This window comes from Cucurbita pepo, chromosome 8 (assembly GCF_057944985.1).
Source record: "Cucurbita pepo subsp. pepo isolate OVF chromosome 8, ASM5794498v1, whole genome shotgun sequence".
Classification (NCBI taxonomy): Eukaryota; Viridiplantae; Streptophyta; class Magnoliopsida; order Cucurbitales; family Cucurbitaceae; genus Cucurbita; species Cucurbita pepo.
Genome location: NC_141805.1, coordinates 2,731,243 through 2,741,153, shown reverse-complemented (window position 1 = coordinate 2,741,153; position 9,911 = coordinate 2,731,243). Strand labels below are relative to the sequence as shown.

General features: G+C 35.5%; 1 protein-coding gene across 1 annotated transcript; it reads right to left on the bottom strand.

Moving 5' to 3' along the window:
• Positions 1–261: 261 nt before the first annotated feature.
• LOC111799945 (putative ABC transporter C family member 15) lies at positions 262–9,122 on the bottom strand. Its single transcript, XM_087126562.1, has 11 exons — positions 8,922–9,122; positions 4,900–7,274; positions 4,712–4,798; positions 3,335–3,988; positions 3,009–3,173; positions 2,623–2,917; positions 2,290–2,504; positions 1,813–2,118; positions 1,401–1,464; positions 1,070–1,309; positions 262–941 (listed from the first exon to the last, which is right to left on the bottom strand). The coding sequence occupies exons 1-11, from the start codon at positions 9,091–9,093 to the stop codon at positions 811–813; spliced, it is 4,704 nt and encodes a 1,567-aa protein (XP_086982688.1). The 5' UTR covers positions 9,094–9,122; the 3' UTR covers positions 262–810.
• Positions 9,123–9,911: the final 789 nt, after the last annotated feature.

The window sequence follows — 9,911 nt, the reverse complement described above, 5'->3', positions numbered from 1 at the left end:
ACACTAGACTAGTCTCCAAATACGACATCCACCTCACAATTTGTTATCCTTGCTCATCAAGTAGATCCAATATGGGACTGGATGAAGGGAAGCTTTATACGAAAAAAAGAGGAAAAAGGTCGGAATGAACCTCTCCCAGACAAAACACTATTCAAAACTACTCGATTGCAGAGGCAATCCAAACAACAAATGATCCCGAGATTCTACAGCAGTCTAACACGAACTACCAACCGAGCAATGAAAGAAACATATCCCAAGAAGTTATAGATAGTCTCGGTCGGGTCCGATAGCTTCCCAGAACTCACCACAAAAAAATGGTCTAGTAATGAGGAATCCAAAGGACCCATCCTCTCTGGTCAAACATGATGGCATAAAGTGTACAAGGGCAAAAGTACAATAAGATACTTCCTAGAACTTTCATTCAATAACAAAAAGAAGAAAAAACTCTAGAAAGTGGTCATTCTTTGAGATCATTCAATAGTTTCTTTCAAGTTCAACCACATGTGAGGATTGAGAGTCAAATCTCTAGCCTTCTTAGTTTAGATATAGTATCGTCTTAACTAACCGAATTATGCTCCGACAACTAAAAAGTAAAAAAGAAAAACTGTGAATGAGTATAATGGTATTGTGAACTTGAGGCCTGTAATAAGCAGGAGTAACCTATAAACAAAATCTGTATTTAATACCCCATCTTTCTCCTAGAATCAACTCGGGGTTACGACTCAACGAACTTTTTGAAAATGCTTACCACGATCACGATTGCAAACTGCAGCTTATATGTCTCCATAATCCAAGAGCTGCTCACAAGCCCTATTCATAACTTTGATTAGCCAAACTATTGAAGTTTTGAGACCTCGTGGAGTACTCTTTAATTAGCTTAGAGAAAGACGAGTCCTCTCTTTTGAGAAGCATGTTCGGTGAGTCGAACTCCGCAATTCTTCCTGCTCATTAAAAAAACAGTACTAGTTTAGTCTCTAATATATCAAAATCTTATCAGTTAAGTAACCAATGCAAAGAATAGAAAGGAAGATCATATATGAATGAATGGGGAAAGAACTTCAGAACCCACCATCACTTAGAACCAAGACAAAATTGCTATCAATGACGGTGTGGATTCTATGAGCTATGGTTACCACGGTACGATCTTTGAACTCTTGGCCGATGATGTTTTGTATGATGCCATCAGTGGCAGAATCAACGGAGGCTGTTGCTTCATCAAGCACCAGAATACGACTCTTGGAGAGCAATGCCCTTCCCAGACAAAATAGTTGTCGTTGACCCACACTCCAATTTTCTCCATTTTCAACCACTGTAAAAAAGTTAAACTATGATGTATTAGAAAAGCTAAGTATACCTCACTTTCTAGTAAGTGTAATCATTTTCAAATTAGCAAGCTCAACCTGAAGAATTCAACTTCTCGTCCTTTGCACGCACCAAATCACCTAGTAGACATTTGTCCAAGGCCTGAGACACAAAAAGCACAGTAAACTATAATTCCGGCTCCTATCCTTTCAACTTTGGTTCATTTTGGTCCCAGTACCTTTAAAGCGTCTATTTTGGTCTCAGTCCTTTCAACTTTGGTTCTTTTTAGTATTTGTTCTTTCAAAACATGTGACCATTTTGATTCTATGTCTAAATTTTGCAAATAGAAACCAAATTGGTTATTTTTTAATAGTTCTAGATCAAAACAGACGTTTTGAAAGTATGGTGATTAAAATAACAAAAGTTGAAATTATAGAGATCAAAATGAACCAAATCCAAAAGTACAAAGACCAAAATAGTATTTAAACGTTAGTAGGGAAGAAAGATTACCTCCCAAATTTCCTGGTCAGTATACCGACCCAGTGGGTCGAGGTTTCCTCTAACTGTTCCTTCAAACATGGAAGGGTCTTGAGGGATGATGCTTAGCCTTGATCTCAGGTCATGGAGGCCTATCTTGCAAATGTCAATGTCGTCTATTATAATGCTTCCGTCTTTAGGTTCAACAATCCTAAAAAGTGCCTGTATGAGAGTTGATTTCCCACTGCCCGTCCTTCCTACAACACCCACTTTCTTTCTTGCTGGGAAGGTGCAACTGATGCTTTTCAGGACATCCGGGAGATGGTCCGCATATCGAATCTACAAAAGGTTGAAGCTCATTAGAGAGAAAATTGTATGCATAATAGAACCAGTACTTCTGATCATATCAAATTGTTTAACATGCAAATCTGTTAACTTCGGATATATGGTACTGAATATATGGCTCAAGTACTCTAGAATTTTCGTATGCTAAATTTTATGGAGTTTCACCCGCAAATTTTTGAAGCAAATCCTCCCATCTTGCGGCCAATTGCTTGGTGGTCTGCAATTCTCAATAACAAGAGGTGCTTCACTCTTTATTCTTGAGTACTGAAGAATTCTTTCAACTGATATGATTTTATTCTCTGCGTTGCATATGTTCCAGATAACTGAAGTTTGCATATAATTCAAGTTTATCCCATACGTCACTGCCAGACCTGCCATACCTGAAAAAATTCCAATTCATTGTAAATAGTAATTAATCTGGCTTCCTAAAAAATTTCAGTTTATGATTTCTTTAGTGGTAAAACATATATACAAACAAGTTGTATCAAAGAAACTCACTTGGATTAATAACTCCTTCGGGGAGAGATACCAGCAAAACCAATGAAAATCCAAAAACAAAATTTGATAGAATGTTCAGTCTGAAACAAAGCCACTCCATGACTGAAACATTATGGAACCACGGCCTTGAAAAGTCATCAATAAGAGCAAGGTTAGTTTTGAAAAATCTGTCTTCTTGATTGAAAGCGCGAATAGTTGCTGCTCCTGCTAGGGACTCTGCAAACTGATGGAGGATTGGAGCTTGTTGTATCCCAGATAACCGAGCAAGTTCTCGGGCTGTCGGTGTGTAATATTGCTGCCATAATCACAAATTGGTTTCATAAGTACTCCAAGACATAACAAAAATGAAAAAAAAAACGAAAGTCTACAAAGGTGAAGTTACTCACTTGGTACCAAATGCAAGCTGCAATTGTAGGAACAAAAACAACAAACACTTCCCATGCTACCTGAGACATTACTATAATGGTCCCTATAATCTGAATTATTGAAACTGCACACATTCCTAACCTCAAAGCCATTTCCAAGTCTACAACGCTTTGATCATTGGAAGCCTGCAAAGTAATTACAAGTGAGGTTAATATCCTGGGAACTATTCCTTGACCATCTAACTCATACTTGCAATAATTTATTACACAAAGGCTAGTGATAAATCATAGGTAAACTAATACAGACTGCTAGTATTATAATAAGCTAAATTGTAAGTTCAAGTTACCCGGTTTATAATTCTTCCAGTTGGAGTCGAGTCAAAGAACGCCATTGGTGCCCGGAATACACTATATAACATATTTCTGAAGAGCGTTTGTGCTGTTTGAAGTCCTGTTATGGCAATTAGAATACCTCGCAATAGCACGCAAAGTGAACTTCCAACAGCAAGTAATGAATAAACAAGTAGTATGATATTCATCCGAATTACTGGTTGTGTATCACTTGTAGGAGGAATAGCCCATGCCATCCAGTAGTTACTAGCTACCTGTAAAGCTTGGAATGATACTTGTGCCAAGATTATGATTGGAACCAATGCTCCTTTTTTGACAGTGGTTAAATAGGACCAGTACACATCTTTACCAATGCTTCCTCTCTCTCTCTCTTCCTCTTGAACCAACTGTCCTCCCTTAGCTGTTATCTCTGCAGGTTTTTTAATCTCCACTAAATCATATTGTAAGTTTATAGGATCCACATTTATGATAGAATCTTCATACAATTCTTTTTCGGGATTTGGCAGTTGGGTTTTTCTACTTGAGTTTTCAACTGTGAGGATAGACTCTAAAGCTTGACTATGAGCCCCAACTAAAGCTTCAAACCCTATGTTTTGTTTCAAAAGTTCTTCAAATCCTCCAACTTGAGAAATTTTTCCATCTTGCATCACCTGTCAAATGTTAATTACAAAACATGCCCATCTTAGAGACCAAATATTGTCAATCACAAGCTTTAAAACATTCAGGGTAGCATACAATTCACAAATTGTTATTAAGATGGATAGTTCCTGTCTCTTAACTAGTTTTAGGAGAATAATTTCTCAATCATTCAAGGTAAACCTGAGTTGAATTATCCTTTTTGGACAAGATGACTTGGCTTAAATCACATGCATGTAGTTGATTGACGTGTAACGGCTCAAGGCCACCGCTAGTAGATATTGTCCTCTTTGGGTTATCCCTTTGGGGCTTCCCCTCAAGGTTTTAAAATGCGTCCACTGGGGAAAGGTTTCCACACCCTTATAAGGAATCGTTCCCCACTCCAACCGATGTGGGATCTCACAATCCACCCCTTGGGAACCAAGCGTCCTCGCTGACACACCGCCCAGTGTTTGGCTCTGATACCATTTATAACGGCCCAAGGCCACCACTAGCAAATATTGTCCTTTTTGGGCTTTCCCTTTCGGGATTCCCCTCAAGGTTTTAAAACGCATCTACTAGGAAAATGTTTTAAAACGCGTCTACTAGGAAAAGGTTTACACACCCTTATAAAGAATGTTTCGTTCCCCTCTCCAACCGATGTGGAATCTCACATGATGGTTGTTTAAAAAATGAAAAAATGCACGGTAAAGTTTCTTGAGATGAATAAAAAGGATCTTTTGTGGCACTTTACTAACCAGGATGAGGTCTGCTGCCGGTAGAAATTCGACTTGGTGGGTGACATAAACTATAGTCTTCTCCTTGAGAACACCCATTAGACAGTCCTGCATAGTATTAAAAGCAATAATAAGGTTTCATTAAGTTGTCCATTCAATAAAGTATAAGTATTGCTTGCTTATCCTCTACAGTATTTATCCTGACTAACCTCGAAGAGTTGAGTGCCTGTATGAGCATCAACTGCACTGAAAGGATCATCAAGGAGATAAATATCAGCATCTTGATAAACTGCACGAGCAATTTGTATCCTCTGCTTCTGTCCCCCACTCATATTTACCCCTCTTTCTCCAATTTCAGTTAAGTCGCCACAAGAAAACAACTCAAAATCTTTTACCAAAGCACATGCACTAATGGTTCTGTTATATTTGGTACTTTCATATTCATTTCCAAAAAGAATATTCTCCCTGATACTCCCCGACAGTATCCAAGGAGACTGAGGAACATATGCCTTTGTACCACTGATCTTCACTGTCCCAGAGAGCTTTTCTATTTCACCAAGTATGCAAGAGAGCAAGCTGGACTTTCCCGAACCTACCATCCCACATACTGCCACTTTCATCCCCCTTTTCACTTTCAAGTTTATCTGATCAAGAGATACCTTGCTTGATTCCAGGTCCCAAATGAATTTTCCATTTTCTATCTCTATATCAAGCTCTGTTTGACCTCTAGGAACATAAGTGATGGAATCGTGCCGTATTTCATCCTCCTGGAGGTATGAAGAAACTCTATCCGCTGAGACTTTGCCTTGTGCAAGAGCAGAGAGTAAATCAGGGAGATTGAATATTGGGTCTTGTAGAATACGGAATGTAGCCAAAGCAGATAAGACTCTTCCAGCAGTCAATTCTATCCCCAGTAAGAAACACACCCCGAATGTTATAACAGAGACAAAAGCCGGCGCTCCCCAAAAGAGAAAAGCTGAGACTCCCATTAGTCTCAACGACTTCCATAACCAGTGATGCTCCACTTTCCTTTGGCTTTCTAGCTTTTGGAGGTACTGAGTATCCCATGCTTGAAGTTTGAGTGTCTTCATGTTTCTGAGAATTTCCGAAGTGGTTTTCATCCTATTATCTTTAGCTTCCATTATCTTCGTCTGGTAATTTTTCTGAATACTGGTAATTGGTATGTTGCAGGACATAACTCCTAGAGTTGCTGCTAATGCAGCCAATGATCCCAATCCCAGATTTGTTTGCAAAATATACATAGCTAATGAAATTTGTACGGGTAACATCCACAGGATGTTCAAGAACCAACAGAAATCCGCGATTCTTTGGATATCAACACTCATGTAGTTCATGATCTCCCCACTCGTGCAATTTTGGCGAGATCGGCTTGACAGACGCAAGCCCTTCTGGTATATGTGAGATATCAAAGCAGCTCGAAGACGAAGACCCAGTTGGCGTGCACCGAAAACCCATTGCCTTTGAACTATTGACTCGATCACCTTTGCACTAATAAAGCCAAGTGCAAGAAAATACCCGCTTGATGAGCTCCGCATTTTCTTCTGAGTGAGGAATTTCACAAGGTCGTCAATAAGGTATGGTCCAACATATGATATTGCAGCACCTAGAACAGCAAACAAAGCATTTATTGCTGCCTTCTTTCGTCCAAACAAATATATTGTCTCGTAGATTGATGGGTTTGTGTTATTATTCTTCTTCCTTAAAGAATCTAGGGTTTCGTCAAAGGAATGCGATAAAAATTTGGCAGAATCAAACGTACAAACATCTGGTATGTCCTCTTGCTTCAGAGGCCTCTTGTATCCAACAGAAAACAGGGGATTAAGCCACGAAAAGGTAAGGAGTTGAAGAAGCGATGCCCTTCCATAAGGAGAATCCTTCTCATCTCCCTTTTGTTCTAAACACTTTCCCCGGAGAAGTGGATCATCCAAGCCATTATGAACATTGAAAACCACATTTGTCCGCCCATAGATTGAAAGCCCTAACAGGAAAACCAATGGAAGAAGGCTGAAAAACTCGGCATAATCTTGCAATCTCAACTGATCGACATTTCCGAAATACACATCCAAAGCCAGACGAACAATCGACAAAACGAAGCTGCAAAACCACCATCCTCGTAGAATCCATGGATACTTGACGGATTTATCGCGCAAGACCGTGAAAACTGCGAAAATTCCTCCTCCCCAAGCTATCACTTCCGTTATCTCAGAGGAAAGAACTTCGACTCTGGAATCGCAATGAGAACCACTTCCATTTTGCAAAATAAAAAGCATAAGAACATGAATCGCCAAGAGTAAGAAGGAGCAACCTACACTGGCTCTGTAAGAAACGCTCAATTTCCGGCTGACCGGACAGTTTTCCGCAGCTCGATCCGTCAATTTGTCCTCTCCACTGTAAGCATTCCAAGACGAACCGATCCATTTCTGAAGAACTCGAACGAACAAGGCTCCCACAAACCCTAATTGAACCCCTATGCCAATATACTCCCACAAACACCGCGATGTCAAATCAATAGCATCAACTTCCCGCCATTGCCAATTCACTCCCGGTTGAGAGAGCTTATAAACTGCAACAGATTTACCGAACAAATCAGAATTCAATATTTTAAAATTTAAATAAATGGGCCACAGATATTGTAAATGGGCCATTTATTTCTAAGGCCCATACTCTGTTAGTGGGCCAACTAAAATTTTGAAGGGACATCAAAACGACGACGTCGGCTTTGCCACATGTGCTCTATATATGTGGTCCCCCCATGGAATTATTCTCCAAGTGTTCCTAACTACGCAACGGGCCCGCTTGGAGAAAAAGGGAATTTTATTTTTTTAAAAAAATTGTTTTTAAAAGGAAACCTTTTTTCTTTTTTTCTTTTTTTTTTTTTTTTTTTTATTTTGGGTTTGAAAAAAGTAAATTTTTTCGAGGCAATTAAGAAAAAGAAAAATAATAATATAATATTATATTTATGTCAACACTTTTTAATTAAAAAAATTAAGTAAAACTATATTTTTTATTTAGTTGCATTACGAATTTTGATTTTTCAAATTTAATAATTTTAAGCTTCAAGTTTGCATTTGAGGTCTTTTTTTCTTAATTAAAAATAAAATTTTAAGCTTTAAATTAAAATATTAAAGTTTATATATATAATTATATATATAAATAAATATATTCCTATTCTTTCGTCATCTTATTCATTTTACCCTACACCCTAAACCTTCGTAACTATCGGCAAATTAACAAAATAATTTCACCATAAATACCTACGAAAATCTAATTCTCCGAAGATCGAGCCCATACTCAAAGTTGAAGTGGCAATAGAACAGATCATCATGCCCTATGAGTCTATGTGCATAATTTCAAGCAAAATCTATGCAAGATCTGGGACTTACGACTACCAATAAACCAAATTTGCAGGTTCTCGACGACTTTAAGCAAGGTCCACAAAAGACTCAACCAACTTACGATTTTTCTAGCAAGATTTTAACCTACTAGTGACCTAAGTCACGAGGAGGTATCCAATTTGTGTTTGGTTGTGTGTTCATTTCAATTTTGATGGTCGTGTTTGGTGAGGACAGAAAAAATAGAAGAAGAAAATAAAAGAAAAAGACAAAGATGAAATTTATGTTTATTTTGTATTTTAATTTTAAAATTCATCTAATAAATATTTTAATTTTGAGTTTTATTCAATAAGCTAGTTTAATAAATATTTAAAATTTTATTAAATACAAAATACAAATAAATTATCATTTATAAAATATCAAGAATAATTATGAAATTATATATATATATTATTTTTTGAGACGAAGAATCCACATATATTATGTCCTTACCAAATTAAAATTTAAAATTTTATTAAACCTAAAATACAAATAAATTGTAAATTATAATATATATATATATATATATATATTCATTATTAATATATTATTTTTGACCCAAAAGAATATAGACATAATATTTATAGGAAGACGAGAGTTACTATCTCATATTAAAATAGTACTTCGAAGTAACCATCTACATATTACGTCTTTACCCCTGATTAATTTTTTATTATTAATAATATTTTAGTTATTTTTAAAATAGAATTTTGAATAAATTCACTTTACTTTAATTATTATTAAAAATATTATGATATTATTCTATCCTATCAAAATTAAATAATTATGAAGAAAATTAAGAATTAAAATATAAATTTTAAAGAGAGAGAAGAACTCACATGGAAGAGAGAGAAAGTTGAAGAACCGAAGCTGATTGATAGGCGTGGTGGATGAATAATTTAAACTTGGAACAAGGAAGCTAATAATAATAATAATAATAATAATAATAATAATAATAATATTGCTCCTCTGTGTTATTAGGGCAAAGAAAAGCTTCGAATTTGCATCCATGGCTGCCACTAGAGAGAGAAGCAAGGAGGAGAGAGAGAGAGAGATTGAAAGTTAAGAATTTGAGATTTGGAATCGGTGGTATTTATAAATGGATGCCGTAATTTTGTTTTAAATAATATATAATATAGTATTTATTAGAATTTTTAAAAAATTAATTTAAATATTTAATTAAATATTTATTTATTAATTAAACACTAAACGTGGGGCGAGAATAAAAAATATAATCTCCATCATCGACCCTTTTAGTTAAAAGAAATAAATGTCGGAGTAAATAGATATTTTTAAATTCAACTTATTAAATGTTTAAATTATTTTATAATTCAACATTTTTAATGAATTATATTTAATTATCTAATTTAAATATATAATTAATTACATTTAATTAATTTATATATAACTCGAGTTTTTTAATACATAAATTAAAAAATAGTCGATCGTCACCAACTTACTTAGTGCTTATTTAGAAGACGAGATTAATAGTAATTTTATGGTTAGAGATGTTTTTTTGTTCGGTTAAAATCATATGAAAATAAATAAATAATAAAATATTTAAAATGTGATTTTTTAATCATATATAGCTATTTAATTAATACTTAACTGAATTTTAATAAATAAAGTTGTATTTTTCTCCAAAAAGGAGAATTTCAAGGTAAATATTATGTGTGTTTTAAATTATTATTTTTGTAGTTTTTTTTTTTTTTTTTTTTGGTTGACTTAATCTATAGGTTACAAGTGTATGTTATTTTTGTGTAACCGTGTGTTCGTGTGGTCCCTACTTTACTGAAAATTAGGTGTATGAAATCGTGACCCAATTAGGA

Excerpts from the sequence above, each read along its gene's own strand:
- LOC111799945 (XM_087126562.1), bottom strand. The coding sequence starts at position 9,093 with ATGGATGCAAATTCGAAGCTTTTCTTTGCCCTAATAACACAGAGGAGC. Across the intron at positions 7,275-8,921 it reads CAACTTTCTCTCTCTTCCAT|TTTATAAGCTCTCTCAACCG; the intron begins GTGAGTTCTTCT and ends AATCTGTTGCAG. Across the intron at positions 2,505-2,622 it reads CGAAGGAGTTATTAATCCAA|GTATGGCAGGTCTGGCAGTG; the intron begins GTGAGTTTCTTT and ends GAATTTTTTCAG.